Source organism: Cupressus sempervirens, chromosome 11 (assembly GCF_028749045.1).
Source record: "Cupressus sempervirens isolate cs-2001-9-10 chromosome 11, ASM2874904v1, whole genome shotgun sequence".
In the NCBI taxonomy this organism is placed as follows: Eukaryota; Viridiplantae; Streptophyta; class Pinopsida; order Cupressales; family Cupressaceae; genus Cupressus; species Cupressus sempervirens.
In genome coordinates this window covers 465,756,371-465,776,443 of record NC_143128.1, presented here as the reverse complement: position 1 = coordinate 465,776,443, position 20,073 = coordinate 465,756,371, and the positions used below count along the sequence as shown (strand labels likewise).

At 36.1% G+C, this 20,073-nt stretch overlaps 1 protein-coding gene across 2 annotated transcripts in view; it reads right to left on the bottom strand.

Moving 5' to 3' along the window:
• Positions 1-460: 460 nt before the first annotated feature.
• LOC149530399 (2,3-bisphosphoglycerate-dependent phosphoglycerate mutase) overlaps positions 461-20,073 on the bottom strand; it is a 41,355-nt gene continuing 21,742 nt past the window's right edge. Inside the window, exon 3 of one of the 2 annotated variants that reach the window (XM_089810218.1) lies at positions 461-810. In XM_089810218.1, the coding sequence (XP_089666344.1) occupies positions 685-810 (126 nt within the window). In that variant the 3' untranslated portion in view covers positions 461-684. Of the gene's footprint in view, positions 811-2,634; positions 3,240-20,073 lie in introns of those variants that run through there. The other variant, XM_089810217.1, reaches the window with a different exon arrangement.

Here is a 20,073-nt window from a genome sequence, read left to right as displayed (position 1 = left end):
CATCCAAAATGAGTTTAACTATATGATAATTTTACATATATAGTCTTCTCAACATACGTATTCATATGTTACATGTGTTATTTTTGTGCAATTTGAAAGTCTGCTAATTTTGAAATACAAATAGAAAACTTCCACCATTCTATTTTTTTAACCGTCAACTTCCTCCTTTTCTGTAAAGTTGCAACAACTTTTGAAATCAATGTTACAGTTCCATGGATTAAACCAAAAAATAGATCTGGTTGTATGTATAACCCTCCATTCTCCCCACATAAGGCAGGGACTAAAGCTCGATCAGAGCTCTTGTTATAACCATGTTTTCAATTTGTACTCATTTAATATATTATTTAATGCATAATATTACTATTGGCATAACTATTGCACCTCCTTTAGGTGCAAATGCTAGGTATAAGCCCATTAGCTTATATCATACTCATAGGATTGTCCACATCTACTATCAAAGTGAATAATAGAGAAATCTGATTTTGACATTTCCAACAAAATTGAGAATAAATATACATTGATATTTTTTGTAGTTATTTTAATTATGCCGTCTGATTGGTTCATTTGAAACCAATTAATAAAACACAATATAAAAAATTGATCATACAAATACAAAATATTGTGAAAAAATCTATGCTCATAACCTTATTGTACTTTTGACTACTTTAATATTTCCAGCCAAAATCATTTTTTTTTCGAAGTTCCTGCAACCCCTGACGGTGGCTTCACTATCTGCAACTGGGCACCTTCTTTGCTGGCAATAGTTGCAGCCTTCACCTCATTTGCTTGATTGATGAACTTGGTTATCTCCTAAGAAAATTCAGAAGACGATGGATTACTTTCATGTCAGCCAATGAGATCAGCCTTGTGTCAATAAATGAATTACTGGCAACAAGTTAATAAGAGTGCTAATCTTCAAATAAATATCAACTAGCAGACCTGACAATCAGATATTGAGTACTGCTTGGTAGTATCTACATAAATGGACATATTTTACATAACCACTCAAAAACAAGAGGGATCGTATCTATACATAAATAGATCTGAAAGTTCATTTAGATATTTTCAGTCAAGGAAAAAGATCCCAAGCCAAGAAAACATGCCGATGGGCTCATGGACGATTGTCTCTTATCACCATTAGTAGGTACTGTTACTAAAAGACAACATGGGTGATTTGGAATGTAAATCAGGAAAGAGAAATAGAACAAACTATCTCGAGCCACATTTATCAATCATTTTAAATTTGAATACAAGACTGATGGTTAAACATGTGCATAAATAAATTGCAAATGATCTACTGTGGAAACCATAGACATCAAAAATACTGTGAATACTGTTGCATGGTTCATCAAGCAAGTGCAGAGTAGTTTCTGTAATTTGACTTCTCTTCTTTCATAGATGTGAATATATTCAGATACAGACCGGAACTTAGAAACTTGCAATTTTATTCATTCAACAGAGTAAACGTATGTTCTGAAAGGTACCATCTTAATCTATTTTATCAACAGATTGTCGCATGGAAAGCAAGCAACCTATGTTCCACTGTTTTGGGGACAGGGATAGGAGGGACGACAGGGAAAGTGTTTCAGGGACGGCAGTCAAAAGGCAATTTATAGGGGTGGTGGTATAGACTATATATATATATATATATACAGAGAGCAGTAATATAATAGCATAATAATAAATATCAATAAAGCGGTATAACAGCAGTCTCACACATCAAAACACCATGGTCTATCGATATCCAAAAGTCTCAAACATCAAAAATCTATAAAACAAAGCCTCCTTTGGTTATCAATATAGCCACTATCACTCCTTGCCTGAATTGGATCATCCAATGGTAGCCCATCATTCTTGGTTGCATCTCCTCCATGTCAATCTGCCTAACATCTTTAGAATCAACATCCTATCACGCTACTGGAGTCTATTGATACTCAATAGTCTGTGGGTCCTAAAGTCTCAAGGCACTATGAACTGCAGCAAACATTTCAACTTGCTTTGAGGTAAGTTTGTTTCACTTAATGGTACGGATGAAGCCATTGGTGGACCAGATCCTCTATGGCAAAGGAACTAGCAATCTGTGAGAACAACGAATGGCAAACTGTTTCTACTCTAACGTGTTCTTTCCAAGAAATTTCAATCATCCAATGGAGTTTTTGTGCAATAGTGGCCCTATCAATCCTAACCTCTGGTTTGCTGAATGTAGGACCCAAAAAATTGGCAAACTAAAGCCATTGCTCTCGGAGACTCACTGCTTGCTCAGTGCTACAGATTTTAAGAAGGGTTGTTGTAATCCCCTCTATTGCGTCTTCAACCTCAAAAGGAAGCAATCGTCCAAGTCTAGGTGCATACCACTTCAGATTAAGCATAGATAAGCATATGAAGAGGGGTGTTCATTGTGTTCCACCACTTTGTGAAAATAGAACTGATATGCTCCCCATATAATTGCAATTCAGGATCTTTATGACAAATTGCTTGCTTCATTTGATCAAAGATGCTATTGAAACTCTAATAGATCTCTCCTAAGTTAGGAGGCTCCATATTTGCATACCTGATGTGATAGTAATCACCTCCCAGCTACCCTCGCTAAGAGTAACACACGGAAGTCAACCAACTGGAGAAACTCACAAGAAATTATAGAAGGAACAATGCAGATTTGAGGAGACAATCTTCATTCAACATGCCAGGCATAAGGCCTACCTAGTTGCAGCCATATACATTCAATTACAATTAGCGAACTTAAGAGCTCAGGCTTATAGAGTCGAATCTTTGTATTTTTCTTCTATCTAACTTAATTGTCTTTTTCCTAATCCTAGATCTCTAATTATATAGCCAGCAAGACCACAAGTCGACATGTTAGGCAACTTATTACAGTTTATAGGTCTTGCCCCAAAGGAGAATTCTGCAACCTTACAAACAAGCAAATATACTTTTGTGGGGACAAGGATAGGTCCCAAGTGTGTGGAACGCCAAGATGTCAAACAAAACCTTGCCGAAGCCAAACTTGCATGTTACTCGAGATGCCTGGAAAACAGCACGCCTTGAAAAAGGAGAAGGGTAACTCCCACGAATGATGGAATTAGATTCTGTGAGCTTAGGCACAAGATCCACGATAGGTCCTCATTAAGGAGGTAATGGCACGGAAAGAGAAAACACGAACAGCAACGGCCATTCTTCAAACAGCAAACGGAAGGAAATCTTTTGGTCGCTGCAAGATTGCCAAAGAACCTAAGATGCTCCTACATCAATACCAGGTTATCACAACAGTTAGTGATAAGAGAAAATATACCTGCAAGCAACATCTACAAATTAAAACTTTTAAAATACAAAGTAGAAGCTTGATATTGGACCACCAAGTGTCATTAAGTACTCTTCCTGTCACTGCTTTCTTTCTTTAGTCTTTGATGGAGCCCACTTTTTCCAGTCTACACAAACAACCATGGATTATAGAGCATCTTGCACCTCCAACATCCTCTCTAGCAAAAATAATAGCTAGCATATCTAGTTTCAACTAGTTTTAGGGTCTTTTTCCTTTGAAAAAGATCAAAAAAGTGCAAGTGAAGTGTGATGGCTACATACAAACATTTGTATGTCTTCAGCCTCAAGCACTGCTACTTTCACCTAATCTATTTTGATAATGCCTTACAAAGCATATACAAAACACGAAGTCAAAAAATGTTTGGAAGCACTCTCAACCTTCAAACCAACTTACAAACATGAGTTGAATCTGTCTCACTCTGCACGCTATTAGAAGACCCAATCATCTATGACCTTTTTCAAAATGGAAAACTAGAAATCAGCATCCTAAGTTTCCCAGAACAATCAATAGCTCTAAAAAAGTATGACCAACAAAGCATGTAGTAATCATAGATGGAAAACTCTCACTCGGCAAAAACTCACCAAGCCCCAAAAAACCAACTCGGGAAAAATTTGGCCAATTTTTTAAAAAGTTCGAGAACCTAAAAAACCAGTGAAACACCGGAATTCAAACAAAGTGAATTGTGAGAAAATAAAATAGAATCATTAGAAAATCCTTATTCCAACTTCAATTTGACCTCACATAGCTAGGACGGGTTGTGGGAGATAACACTGCTGAATCCTAAAATTTGGCTAAGCCTACAATATTTTGAAAACCCTCAAAATCTAGAATTTGCATTTGAACTCTTATGAAGCTGAAACCTATCTCAAACATTCTCACAATATTTATACAAATATAACTTAAAGTAAAAGAAATGATACTGAATAAAATAACTAAATCCTCTTGCAAATATGAAATGACGGTTTTTTGGCTTTTAGATGGTTTTTTTGGTTTTTTGGCAAGTTTTTGGCGAGATTTTCTAAAAACTCCCCCTCCTTAATGTAATGTCCCCTTTTTAGCATTTATAGCATGATGTTGTTGTTAGCCTATTTCCCCACGGTCCTGTAGGCTAACCAGGACATTAAAGGGACTTAGAGGCCATTTGGTCTAGAGAGTTTCAGTTGCAGGTCTTTCTGAGGGGTTTTGAGGCAACTTTGGGCATACTTACTATTTATAGTAAGTCATCTTGGACATGGGCGGACATCTAGTGGCAACGATATGTCGATGGTAATTGTTTAAAATCGACAAGAAGACTTGTTTAGCATTGATAAGATTTGTTATGCTTTGATAAAGCTATTTTATAAAGTTAAATTTAAATATTTAACTTTATTAATGCATAGACTATAGTTTGTGGGAAATATTTAAATTAAAAGAGTCCTCTTTATTTTATAACAAATTGGAGACATAAGTTACATAAAGGGAGTTATGTTTTATCCCACATTGAGAAAATGAAGGATGAAGCTCTTGTGAGAACACTATAAAAGAAATGGAAAAGCTTCTTTTAAGCATGCTTGGAAATATTAAAGAAATTGGGAAATTTTCTGGAGATTATGTCTCAATAGTTTGAAGGACGAAATCCCTTCAAGCTGGAAATCTTGACGCCATTGAAAGATATGGTCTTGAGATTCAATAGGGTAGCAGTCTGCTGTCAAGCTGAAAAATTCGGTAAGTAGTCTGCGATTTTTCAATCTATGACATTACTGAGTGGCCTATGTTGAAAATCAGATCACCCATCTATGACTGAAAGAGTCGATCATTGTCCATGTTTGTGTTATCTCCTTCATAACCATGGTCGCTTTTGAATATTGTTTGCTGAGGGAGGTACACAATCTATGTTCTCTGTGAAAAACAAAAGAATGCTAAGAGGGGGGAGGGGGTGAATCAATATTCTAAAATTTTGATCCAAACACACAATAGATAAGAAGACAAGAACACCAAAAATTATCTCGTGGAAACCCTTTGGGTAAAAACCACGGTATCACTAATCACCAAGAAATGGGCTGCCCTGTACAAAAGAGCACCAACTCTTAGTCAACCAGAAACAAACAGACTCCTACCTTAACAATCAAAGGCTCCTACCTCCAGAGGGCTCCTAACCTTACAATCAGAATGAAGATCAAGTTTACAAATAGTTCAACTTCAGGTTTTATCAGAGATGACAAAACTCTCCGAAAATGTAAAGCAGGCTTTATAAAAATTATAATCAGAGACTACTGCTGCACCCACTAGATCACTTAAATAATATATTAATGCATCTATATTAACTCATGAACACAGCACTGTGAAAATCTTCTCAGATCATCAAGGTCGTTCTCTCCTATCTTCATGCAAAGTGATGAAATACAGAGCTATCCACTCACCACAGCAACCCCAGCACATTGACATACATTGAAACCTCAAAAACTCCCAAAACCATAGACACCTTGTAATACTATCGCTCTGTTTTTTTCAGAACACCTGCATCCTCCTTTTTCAATCTCCGTAAATCCTTTTTTAAATCGCATATCCTTTTTTTACTCACAGTACCCCTTTTCCCACTCCTTCAACAAACTTCACAAACGAACAGGTACAGAAAATGCCTCCTGCTCACCAGATATTTCACTGACGTTTAGCAACATGACACCTCATCTGAATTTACAGACTACGTCTATGATGTTTATTTCCCATGACAGTGTCAACCTGTTTGCACATCACCAATATCAATTAGAAACATCGAGAGAACAATATATCTCCATGTACAGCCATATAAATCCAAACTTGTGTCGCCCGAAAAAACAAAAGCCAAAAAATTTGATTTTGCTAGTCCCAGAAACATGTCCTTTATTATCCACACACCAATGTTGAATCACATCCAATGCTGACCATGTCTCTACATATCATTCATATGCCTTTTGTTGTGACACCCATTTTCATTCTGCCACAGCCTACATTTGTCTGCCATTAACACAAAAAATGCACCACTCTATCTGCAAAAAATGACCAATCTTTTCAAAGAAGCGTCATCACTCAAAACGCTGCTCAGGAAGAAAACATTCTTACTGTGATACTAAACACCCCCACAGAGTAAAGACATGTCCATTACATTCATTTTTTACTATCTGAAACGACAGGGCCACCATATTCATTAAGAGACATCTGTCGAAGAGCAATCATGATCATCTGGCTGCGGCACTGAATATTATCACCAATAATTTATATATCCACCATTTTGATGATAGCGTTCACAAAAGCATTATTTCCATACACAGCTGGTGGAGCGAAAATAAAAAACTAATGTTTTGTTTCATTCAGCGCCTGTGTGTATTTCACACTCCAAACAAAACTCATTTTCAAGAACTGTTATACACTGACAAAGCACTTGATTATACTGAATACAGAATACAGGAGCTTCTATCTATTTGCTATACACGTTTCTGATTCCAAGGGAATAAAATGATTGCAAATTGTTCCCAACTGCCATCCAGTACACAGCTTACAAACCAGCTCATACACTCACTCATATTACAAGCATCTGAAAGTAACTGTTAACATCTGAGAGCACAGCAGGTGCTACAACTATGCAAAAACATCTCTACAAGACTATAACATAATGTCAAGTAAACCTTATGCAGTCCACATTTATAGTCCAAGTGACAAGTTCACAAGCCACCAACAGAAGGCAGGGATTTCAGTGAGTTTAGATAACAAAGGGAATACCACAATGACACATCAATTTCAAGATCTTCCTGTTGCAACTAAGACACATGGCACAACTAAGGCACAATCAAGACTTGAAAGCCACTAACTGTCATCACAGTAACAGATCATCAATGAAAAATATTAACACTCCAAAGGGGCATAACAGGGATTAACTGTCAATTTATCTCTCAGCATAGTTTTGAAATAAGGTGACCCTGTTAAATGAAATAGAAAAGCAAGTTCATAATAATAGTTGGCTACTAAATCATCAAACTGCTCACATTTTTGCATATCATTAACCCCATCACTAAATTTTTCTCACCTACAGCAGCCTTCATTTTCCCTCTATCGCAACTCTCTCCAAAAGAAACATTGGAAGAGGCATGCAAACCAATAGATGACCATTTCTTATTGTGAGTTGTACCTACTACCAATGATTTTGTCCTCACTCACTCCAACCAACTTTATCCCTTCATCCTGCTGTTCCAATGTTATTGCCTCACAAACTCTAACACCGTGTCCACTCTCACACACTAGATGGCTTCTAACCCCAGTATACCTCCCATGGTAACAAGTGTTGCACAAGACAGCCTCTTCTTGCTGCTCCCCATATTTTTACCCTTGTCGGTGGGTTACATTCATGGCAAACTAAAGCAATGGTTTCTTGGGGTTGAGAGGACCTTTTGCAAATTTTAGGAGAGGGTGGATGGCATGCATGGCCTTGTAGAGTACCAGTTGAGGTTAGATTTTCAGAAGTAGAAGGGTCTGTTCACTTCATTTTGACTTTCACTACCTTCATGACTGCCCCTATTGTTGCTGCACATTTTGTGGTGTTTTTCTATACGATTATAATTCTGAAATCAAGTAATGAAAATATCTTTCAATTTACAAGCTCACCAACAAGTTTAAAACTTAGAAAACTAAAGAAAAATGATATTATAACTTGGTTGTAGCTTCAAATTGCAGTTAATATGTTGCTTCAGACATGAAGCAAAGAATATAATCAGTCCAACATCTCCTCCAACCAGTCCAATCTCTCCTCTAAATCAATCCAATCTCTCCTCCAAGAGCCAAACCCTCACAGCAAGGGCAAATTTCTAAATACAAACGCTGAACAAATGAAGTACAAATAATGAAGCTTCAAAATCGTGTTTTGTTTTTAGGGCAAATTAGGGTTTTAGATTGACGTGGGAGAACTTGTGGGACCCTCAAGACACATTCGAGCCAAACGAAATTTAAAAAGAAAAAGACAAAAAATTGTTGACATCAGCATGCCCATTTGGGAGGGATGACTAAGTGTCCCCATACAGCCCAGGGACATTTCACCTGTTTCTGACAGATTTGCAAATAGGGGGGATGGCAGGGGGATATGCTTGTGAAGTTCTCGTCCCCTAAATGCAATGGGAACGAGGAGACTAGTTCTAGGGCTGGGGATGCATCTCTGCTTAAGCCCACAAACAACTGATAGGGCCTTGCAACAAAATAGGATGTGGATCCTAAGTTTAAAAAATTGAATTGTCTTTGACTATCAAATTCTCAAGTCAAGACATGCAAAAGTATATAATGTGAATCTCCAGGTTTAAAGCATAAATTTGGTCATTTTAGTAGAGTCGTCAATTTATCATCAATGGTTGCATCCCACAGAAAAGCCTTTCGGGAAGCATGAGAATAGGCTTGTAATCTAAACTGGTCTCTGTTGTACTCCCTCCAGATCATATCTGTACTGAGGTGTATATTTGGAGTGCTCACAAAAACCAACCACAGACATAAAAAGAAGATAATCAGAAAGAAGGCAGGCAAATCTTTCAAAATAGCAGGCCCCATCAAATTTCACTCACCTAAAAAAGTTTATAGAGTAAGATTGAAATTGAAGCTAACTGAGCTTTGAAATTTTTATCACTCTCATAGAAAAGAAACTCTTAATATTCTCAAAAGGATCTGAGGTAGACCCATTACAGTTCTAGATGTTGACTACAAAGTCTTTCAAAATAGTGGGCCCCATTAAATTTCACTCTCCTAAAAAGAGTTTACAGAGTGAGATTGCAATTGAAGCTAATTGGGCTTTGAAGTTTTTATCAGTCTTGTAGAAAAGAAACTCTTAATATTCTCAAAAGGATCTAAGGTAGACCCATTACAATTCTAGATGTTGACTACAACAACCCAGTAGTTATTCAGTATGGTACGAATGAAATTATCTAAGATAGGAAGTTTATATCCAAGCTCTATACCTATTGACTAGTATCATTAATTGTCCTTCCAATTTAGAATGACCCCACCAATATGATTTTCAATAAGTGATAATAGCTTCTCTATTTCTGAAGGGCATGAGTTTTGGCCTTCGTTTTCCCATGACTGTTAAAATGTGAAACACAAAATGCTGCTCAGTATAATATCCCCTATGGATATTTGCTCCAGATTTTGCCAAATGTTTCACAGGAATTTAATCAAACAGTTTGCATAAAACTGATTCCTCTTCACCCAACAGATTATATTGGAAATCATATAATATCAGACTGAAATCAGAAATAGAGATCTGAAATTTAAAAAAAACATTGCCATCGAAGTAGATAAATCATTTCAGCAAAATAACAGAATTATCTACAGAACTTACAGAAAGATTGGATTCACAGGAAACTTCCCAATCACAGATACAGGATGTACAGAAGGTTTGGTAATCCACACAACATCAGCAGATCTATCTATTATCTTCAGCAAACACCAGCCAAAGCAGATCTTTTAGTACCATAGCTAGTCTTCTTCAAGAGGTATTTCGTCCTCAGGAAGGCTGAGATGGACAAAGTCCAAATCTCCAGAACCCACAGGGTTACAATCAATGAAATAAATTCAACGTGTCCTCCAACAATCCTTTCAATGCTCTTTTATAACATCTGAATGTCTCTTGGCCTTCCATTTCCTCGCACCTTTTCATTTCTTTTTCTTTTAGTTCCACTTTTGAAATTAAAGTGACTTTATTTGATTTCTCACTTTATTAAGTCACTTTAGTAATTATATAATATTATCCTTATGATGAACTTTAAAAAAAAGGAATGATATAAAACAATTACAATAATAGCTCATTAAATAATTAAACATATTGTTAATTATTTAATAATGTCTTGAGCCAAAAGGGGACAGTACAGTTGGGTGGTGAGCTTTGAGTGTAAGCAGGGGTTGAAGTGTATATGATATACTGTGAGGATGCAGCAGCCGATAGAGAGAGGTGGGGAGTGGTCTGAAGGCTGTTTTCCTCAGTGCTGTTTCTGATATGTATTAAACAACAATTCTAGGATTTGAGTCTTTTGTTGTATGCCATTCCAAGCAAGTATGGATTTTTAGGGTTGCAAGTTCTTATGTTATGCTATTAGGAGAGTCCCCCAATAGAAATCCTGCTAATCTATCTAAAAGAAAGAGATAACATTAAATATCCTAATTCCATTGGAAGACCCAAGACTTCACATTACAGTTAATATATTTCATAATAAATTTTAACCTTCACTCATGTGTGAATATTTATAGGCATGTCAAAACAAAAGCAGTATTACAAGACAATGAAAAAAATACTATCGACCAAAAAAGCACTTGTCAAGGATTGATTTTCATGGCGGGGTTTAAGTCTAAGAAGGATGTAAAACATGTGAAGTGAGCAACAAATTTCCAACTCATTTCCCTAAATATCATTCTCCATGGTTTAAGAACACGTTGGTTCCTCCAATTGGCTCCCCTAACTGATGTGTTAAACTTGAATATAACTTTGTTCTTTGTTGAAACCCCCATTAAAACTTAGGTTATCCAGCATGTCGGGGACAGGGTACAGCAGGGGAAAGCTATTAAAATATGGATAATTTCCAAATATTCATAAAAGGCATGCACAACAACAAAGAGAATATGCAAACACGAAGGAGCAGTGTAGTTTCTAGATTTTGAATACATAAAATTTCAAAAATTCAAACTTTTCCTTTTGCCAAAATGAAAAAGCCAAGTCCCATAGTTCCTGCACATTTCCAAGTGAGGGAGACACATCCCGATGACATAGCTGAAAACTTGTATCTTCTGATTCTTCCTAGCTTTGAGAGCCTTCTTGTGTACAACCCCTAAACTTGTTCCAAAATTAATTGTTGTGGTTAGCTGTCCATGAATGTCAGTAGGTTTACCATTATCCAAGGAAGATAAGTCTCTTCTCATCTGTGAAGAATCTATACTAATGAAAATCATGTTTACAGGGACGTAGCAATCTACATTTTTTTTAACTCTTCACAATGGCCAACAAACATGTACTGAACTTTGCACCTAATTTGCTTCTTTTTTTTGTGAGCAATAATGCAAAATTAACATAACTGAAAAAACAAAAGTTGCCTATAGACTCCAATTTGTCTATGCTTCCGTTAAAATGATACTCTACAATGCTCTACATGGACTCAAGGTAATAATGTAAATTGTTTTATTTGCTACTTCGAACCAATATCAATGCAGCACATTCCAATTGTGCACCATGCAGCTTACTACTTCAATAAATGTCTAATTCACGTTTCAACAACTCCATTTTGTTATGGAAATGTACAATGGTTATTGTCTATGCATACCAGCCGTCTTGTAAAAAATTTGAGAAAAACTCATTTCCTTTATTAAATCTAAGTCTTGATTTGTTTACCTATTTGTTTCTCCAACAAGGCATTGAATGTTGCAAATTGACAAAAGCATTCTAATTAGATTTTAAGGAAATAAACTGATATTTTCTTAGAAAATCCATCAACCAATAGAAGAAACAACTTTTTTCCAAACACAATGGGTTTCTTCATCAGACCACACAAATCAGCATGTACCAGGTCCAAGATCCCTTTTTCTGGGCATGTTTTGCCAGTATCCCAACATTCCTAATACAGATAAGCTCAGATTTTCTGTCTGAGATTACTTCTTCTGAACTTGACAATGTCACTTTATCCAAGCCATTTATGGATCCTATGCCTGGTGAGTGTTGGCTCTTGCTTACAGATTCATAATTCCTTGATCAATAGTGCTGTTGCTTCCTTAAAGAATGCTCTCATTGGGAGACTCTTTGGCCCCAACCCGAATATTGACACTCTATGTTGCTGGGCCTAAAAAGCTAAGATACCGATGCATCTGGTTTCAAGCCAGATGCGGGTGCTGATGCGTGGTGATACACAGATGCATTAGGATGCTGCATGGGTGCTGTCGGGAAGCACGATTCTTTCCTACGGATGCGCACGGGATGCTTGGGAAAGCATCCAAAGAGAATCGGTAGAGCATCCAAGCGATTCCAAAGAACATCCGACACTTTTGAGCACCCAGTCACCTAAGTGACTTACTAAAACATGTGTTTAATTGTTTTTTTATTATATTTTTTTCTCCTATTCGCCTCAAAATCTTAAAACAGCCCTAAAAAAGGCTATTCATTGCTCATTCTTCTCATTTTGTTTGCATACATAAATTATAGTGTATGTGTGTGTGTGTAAATAAATTTTAAAAAAAAATTTAAATATATATATATATATATATATATATTTTTTTTTAAATTTCTTTTAAATTATATATGGACACACCCAAACGCATCCAAAATCCCCCCAAAAAAAAAATGTGCATTAGCAACCCGCACCCGCATCAACATTGGTAACTTAGCTAAAAAGATGGGATGTTACAGGTCAGATCAAGGTGGCCACAATGCCTGATGGGTTCTTCCTGTTCTTCTTGCAAGCTTCATTCAGTGGGCCTTGGATATTAGCAGATCTATCATCCTTTAAAAAAGATGGACTACCAGACTAGTTACAGTAAGGAAACTTCAACTGAGACCCTTTTTAGGTAAGGTTCCCAAAGCTCCCTTTGGAACATAGGGATGAAAGATATTTAGAGGTATCTTGTAATGCCCTTAGTTTTTTTTAGCAAATAATAGGGTCACTAACGACATGAAACAATTAGCTTATACCGGATTTGAATTTGCGCTGAGGTCGGAAAGGTTGGAAGGGTCTTTCTAGTGCTATTAAGCTTTATTCCAAGTTAGGTTTATTAAGTTTTTTTAGCAATTAATAGGGTCGCTAATGACGTGAGATGGCTAGTTTATACTGGATTTTGAATTTGTGTGGAGGTTGGAAAGGTTCTTCCTAGTTCTATTAAGCTTTATTCCAAGCTGGTGTATAGGAGCAAATTATGCAGTGGGTTCTTGCTAATTTGCTCTCACTGCAATAGAGTTGGGCATATTTCCCACTTGTTCCAAGAAGATAAGCTCCATTTGCAGTCCAAAATGATCTCCCCTCCTTTTCGGAACTTATTGCCTACTTTCGAATGTAATGATTAGGAATACCCCAGAACAAACCCCACAGGACAAACTAAGGTGTCTCCCCTTATGGTAAAGCACGATTTTGTGTGCAAGTTCCAAAGCTAGCTTTGAACTTGGACCTTGCTTTTGTAGATTTGGCAAAAATCATCTCTTCCAAGAAACTTAAATGAGCAATTTGGGTCCTTCAGTTCAGAGCTCCTTGGTTAGGTTCCACATCAAACCTCCTTCATTATATTGGTTGTTCTTGTGCTGTTATTCCAACTGCTGGTTTTGTGGGGCCTTTTTTATGCTGCTTCTTATGGCTGGTCTTACCTGTCTCAATTCTTGCAAGATAAGTTTCCTATGGCCAAAATTAACAAATCCAGCAATATAATTTATACTTTAACAACCTACAAACATCATTTATCCATCAATACTATAACAGATCAGGTACAAGTACGTAGATTAGTGAACAAGTATGTCATGATAAACAGTATAACTATCCTATAACCAATTATAGCTTAGTTCAGTAGAAAAATCCAAACAGCACTAATAAACTGCCCAACCAAACTGGTGCAGAAGCACCTAGGATTTGCTTCAAAACCCAATGCAATTTTGGCTTGTAATGACCTAGCCAGGTCATGAATGAAATGAGGACTCTAGAAGGGTCTAATAGGTGTGTGTAGATAGGTTTGATGATGAAAGTGTGAAGCAATGTGAGTTTGTGCACAAAGTTGCCACTAGATGGCCAAAAGTTGCCAAGTTGGGCAAATAGGGCCTAGTAAGAAAAATGGCTCCAAAATGCTTAGAATGGGTGGAATTGATGTTGGAATAAAGCTTAATAGAACTAGGAAGAACCTTTCCAACCTCAACACAAATTCTGTATAGGTTGGAGTCAAGTTGGTGCACAAAATTGCAAAGTTTTTGACATTGGCAAAAAGTTGCCATGACAACTTTTGCAATGTTGCAAAGTTGCATGACAACTTTTGGCCTAGGAGTTGCATTTCAATGAAAATCAGTTGCCCATTGTAACCAAATGCAGGAACAAGGAGGGATAAGATATATAAGCCCTCTGAAACTCAGTTTGTGAGGTTGGTTGAAGTTTTGATACCTGAGCAGTAGCAAACAGATTGCATTTTCTGACAAATCATGTACAGTCTGACTGGCAACTGAAGCAACTTACATTGCATGGATTGAAATTTCGTTCTTTTTTATGTGATTCACTAGAATACTTTGTTTTCTTGCTTCCTGTACAGTGGTGTGAGTTGTTGAGTTGTTTTGATAGCGTATATTAAATCCTTTTGTTTCTTGCCACTGTACTCGCCTTGTACAGAGTAGTTAGGGAATAAAGAAGTCTAGCTTGAATCCTCACTGCGGGAATTTCACGGCCCTTTGAGGACAGCTAATGGACTTAATAACCTTTCAAAATCTCTTTGTTAGAGGTGAAACAATGGAGTTTGCTATTTTTAAGAGCTTGCACTAGGCGACTCTGGCAGCCCCCGGCTAGGAGCAAGTTAGTAACAGTCAATGATTGTATGAGGATTGGATTGGCACGAGTAATCCAACACTATTGATGAGTTGTTTGGAGGCTAAAGAAGCCCTGGGAGGAGTGACAAGAGTTGGTGAATCCATTTGATCAAGGTTATGCTCTGTGACAATGCAAATAGAGCAAACCCTTTGTAAATTGGCCTAGTTTGGGAAAAGGACTGTACAGAGAGATTGGTTACCCTATACCCTAAAAATATTGGAGAGCATCCAAAAGGGTATCTGGATCAGAGATTTGTTTTGGGCCTCCTTTGTTGAGTTTGTCAGTTATTTGCCAAAAAATCAAATTCAACGACCTAATAAGGCCTAATAGGGCTACTAACCCTTAAACTATTTGCAATCGGTACGAAAAGTACACTACGCTTATGCAAAATGACTTCAAGAATGGTTGAAATGGAAAGTTCACTGTAAAGATACTGAAAAATTCTTTGAATCAGACTTCTATTTCCTTCTTTGATTGCTGACAATGATCTTCTATGTTCTGAATATGATGAAGTTTACACTTATAATTCTGATCTCAGGAATTATATATATCTGCAAATAGATCAGTGTAATATATATTGCTGAGAAAATAACCTTAATGGTGTAATATATGAAGAACACCGAACTTCTCTGATGCTGATATAATAAGTAATAGTCAACCTTGTGAATGAGAGTATCTTCTGATCTTTAATTGCACGGTATTGGTGCTTAGAAGAGCAAACTTAATTGTTTCTGTGTGTTCTCTAACTGCACCAATAACCCTCCTATATATCCTTACTAAAGGGTATGTCCCTCAAAGGGACATACCCCTTCCTAAACTAGCATTAACTATACTTCCTCTAAGTTGGCAATCTGGGAAGATAAATTTAATAACACCTAACTAACAATGTGTTAGTTTAGTTAAGCATTATAAAGTTTCTTCATGAGAAGTCGCCGGCTCCTTTAGGAAGAGATATATATAATCTAATGCCGGTCTAAAGATATATTATGATAAAAAGAGGAAGTACGATTTGTACTATCAAACCTGTAGGTTATTTGGTTAAATATACTTAACACTCCCTCTTAAACTGATAATCCTATAGAGAGATATTATATCTAGCAACACCAATACAGATGAATAAGCAAGAATTAATACTCTATATCTATCTGATTCTTCTTAGTATGTGGTATCATAAAACACATGATATAAAGTCATATTACTAAACCTGTGATATGACAAATCACTGCTACTAGTGATAATATACAGGATAAATCTGAAGAGTAATCTCTTCATTTATCCAAGCTGTGATTCATAGAAATTGGTATTTCTATATCACAAGAAGATCCTGAGTTTAAGATCTACCAGAATACAGGATAAACCTGGAGAATGCTAAGATTCTTCCTTTATCCAATTTGTGACTCATGAAGATAGCAATGTCAACATCACAATATGATCTAAAACTCATCTAGATCTTATAGCAAAACTCTACTGTTTAGTACATTATCTAAGAGATCATCATCTCTCATAATGCCTTTTATACAAGTGTTCATTACTTCAGAGATCATCACCTCTTAAAATAATGAATTCACATGGTGGAGCCCATAACAGTCAATAGCCTGACAAAATAAAATTATTTTATTAATAATCAAAAGAGTACAAATGGATTACAACTCAACCATACCAAGTCTCCTCCTGAAGTGTTCTATCTTCACTCTAGATAAAGGTTTGGTGAGTATGTTTGTTGTTTGATCTGCAGTGCAAATGTATTCCAATTTCACAGAATTCCTGTCTACCATATCTCTTACATAATGGTAAGGAATTTCAATATGCTTGGACCTATCATGGAAAATTGGATTCATTGAGAGCTTGATGGAACTCTGATTATCACAATGAATAATCGTAGGATTCATGGCTTACCCAAATAATCCCACAAGTAACTTCCTCAGCCAAACTGCTTCTCGAGAGGCCATCGTTGCTGCAATGTATTCGGCTTCTTTGGAGCTTTGAGCTACTAAAAACTGCTTTCTGCATATCCAAGATATCATTGCTGATCCTAAACTGCAACAGCATCCTAAAGTACTTTTCCTGTCTTTAACACTTCCACCCCAATCTAAATCAGTGAATCCATGTAAGTCTAAAGCAACTTTTTCATATTTGAGTCCAAAATTAAGAGTGCCTTGTAAGTATCTCATAATGTGTTTAACCGCAACTAGGTGAAACTCTTTCGATTCACACATAAACTGACTTAAGGCATTAACTGCATAGCAAATATCCGGTCTTGTATTTACTAAGTACATAAGGGACCCAATCATCTATCTATAGAGAGTAGAATCTATGGAAGGTGATTCTATTGTTGCTTCCTTAAGTTTATGTAGATTAGTCTCCATTGGAGAAGACATAGGTTTGCAATTCCACATACCAAATCTCTTCAAAATGTCTGATGTATAATTTCCTTGATTAAGTATGATACTGTCAAAATTATGTCGTACTTCTAGTCCTAGGAAGTAATGAAGGAGTCTCAAATCTTTCATTATGAATTCTCTAGTTAGATCTTTCTTGCACTGATCTATCAAAATTACCATATCATCTTTATCTCTTTTATAATATCAATTTGGATCAGCTTCATTCTTGGAGAATCCTAAGCTGGTGAGATACTTATCAATTCTTTCATACCAGGCCCTAGAAGCCTATTTAAGCCTATAGAGAGCTTTCTTGAGCCTGTACACAAAAGCGTTAGGATCATGAGTTTCAAATCCTTCAGGTTGCTCTAGATATACTTCTTCTGAAATCTTTCCATTTAGAAATGTTGTTTTTACATCCATCTGATGCACCTTCCATCCCTTTGATGCGGCAATTGCTAAGACTGCTCTTATGGAGGTAAATCTAGCAACAAGAGCAAAGGTTTCTTCATAATCAATCCCTTCTTTCTAAAATAATCTCCTGGCTACAAATCTGGCTTTATACTTCTCAATACTACCATCAACAGCATGCTTTATTTTAAATATCCACTTGGAAGAAACAACAGATTTTCCTTTAGGTCTTAGAACAATTTCCCAAATATCATTTTTCATAATAGATTGGTATTCTTATGTCATAGCTTCTTTCCAAGTTGTATGTTTAATAGTAGCATCAGAAGGATTGGTTGGTTCTGTTTTGGATAAATCACTCATGTTTGTTGTACAACTAGAGAATCTTTTAGGTCTTTTGCTTTCTCTAATTGTTCCGGAAGGTGCAGCAAAGTCTTGAGCTGCTTCAACTGTTTTAATGGCCCAGAGTGGTCTTTTCTTTGAATTTTCTTCAAAGTTCATATTTTGAATTTCATCTTCGATTTCTTCTAAGTTCTCCCTCTGGGACCCAGATTCACTATTTCTTTCAAAACTAGATAAAGGAGAAGGTTCATCAGAACTTATGGCTCTTTTGAATGCAAGATCTTCTTCAAAGATTACATCCCTACTAAGTTCAATACTTTTTTGTCTAGGTATGAAAATCCTATATGCCTTAGATGTTTCACTATACCCTACAAAAATACCTTTCCTCCCAGAGGGTTCTAACTTGGTTCTCTTTTCTTTTGGAACATGGATATATACAGGACACCCAAAAATTCTAAGATGACTTATATTGGGTTTTACTTTAGTAAATACTTCTTCAAAGGTTTTATCTTTAAGATAGGAGTGAGGACTTCTATTTTGAATATATACAGCAGTACAAGAGGCTTCTGCCCAAAGATAATATTCTAGACTTTGGTCAAAAACCATAGCTCTAGCAGCCTCTATAATTATCCTATTTTTTCTTTTTGCTACCCTGTTTTGTTCTGGATTATAAGGAATAGTGTACTCCATCTTAATCCCTGATTCTTTACAAAACCTTTTAAACAAGTCTGAGGTATATTCTCCTCTGTTATCAGTTCTAAGGGTTTTAATTTTATGCCCTGAAAAATTTTCAGTTAATGTTTTGAATTCTTTAAATCTTTGTAGGATTTCTTCTAATTCCTTGCATTTTAAAAAGTAAATCCATGTTTTCCTAGAGAAGTCATTTATGAACAAGATATAATACTAGAATCCTCCAAGAGAAGGAACAAACATAGGTCCACATAAATCTGAATGAATTAATTCTAGTACATTATTTGTTTTCCTAGTACTATCATGAAAGGGACTTCTGGTGTTCTTACCCAGAGCACACCCTTTGCAAATACTTGGGTGGTCTTTATTTAGTTTAGGTAATCCAGTAACCATCTTCTCCATAGTTGATAAAGTTTCGAAATTTAGATGCCCTAATCTTCTATGTCATATTTCATTTATATCTGCAGCTTCATGAACTAGGGCTTGAATAGATCCACTAGATTCTGTTTTCAATGCATACAAATATCCTTTTCTTTGACAAATTAACTTTTCTTTATTGATGGAGGAGCTCTTAGCCCAAGTTAGTACTTTGTCATCCACAAATGCAACATTGTGCCCATCATCTTCAAGTGTTGTAATTGAGATTAGGTTTCTTTTAATTCTTGGTACATAGAGTACACCTTTAAGAAGAAGAGTATTTCTTGATTTTAGTTTCAAAGTACAATTTCCAATTCCTTTAACGGAGTGTGCTGAGTTATCACCAATGGTAGCTTCACCATTAACCTTCTTTGATAAAGAGTCTAGAGTTTCTTTTTATCCCTTTATATATATACAAGATCCACTATCAATTATCCATGCTTTATTTGAAATTTCATTTGATAGAGAGGAATACAAAACACGGTTCTCAAGATCATAAGTATCTTCTTCTCTAATAACATTTATACAGTTTGCTTGTTGTTTGGAATTTTCAGGACAATTAGATCTGTAGTGTCCAAATTTTTCACATTTGAAACTCTTTATTTTAGATAGATCTTTCTTGGATTTTTCATTCTTTTGATTCCCTTTTTCTTCTTGAAATGCTTCTTCTCGCCCTTATAGGAGTTTGTATTAAGAACGTGAAGTTCTTCATCTTCTGCTTTCGATTTCCTTTCTTTAGTTTTCTGGATTCCTCTTAAAGACAATCGCTCTTGAGTCTGTGAAAGTCCAGAAGATTATCTCTGGCACTTATTCCTTGTGCAAATGTCTCCCATGAATCTAGCAATCCATCTATACCCATAAGTGTTAATTATGTGTCACTAATGGTGGTTCCTATACTTGATAGTTCATCTCTAATGTTGGCAACTCTTAGGAAGTAAGAATTTATCGATTCTCCTTTCTTTATCTGAATGTGATTCAATTGCCTTTTTAGTGCAAAAACCCTAGT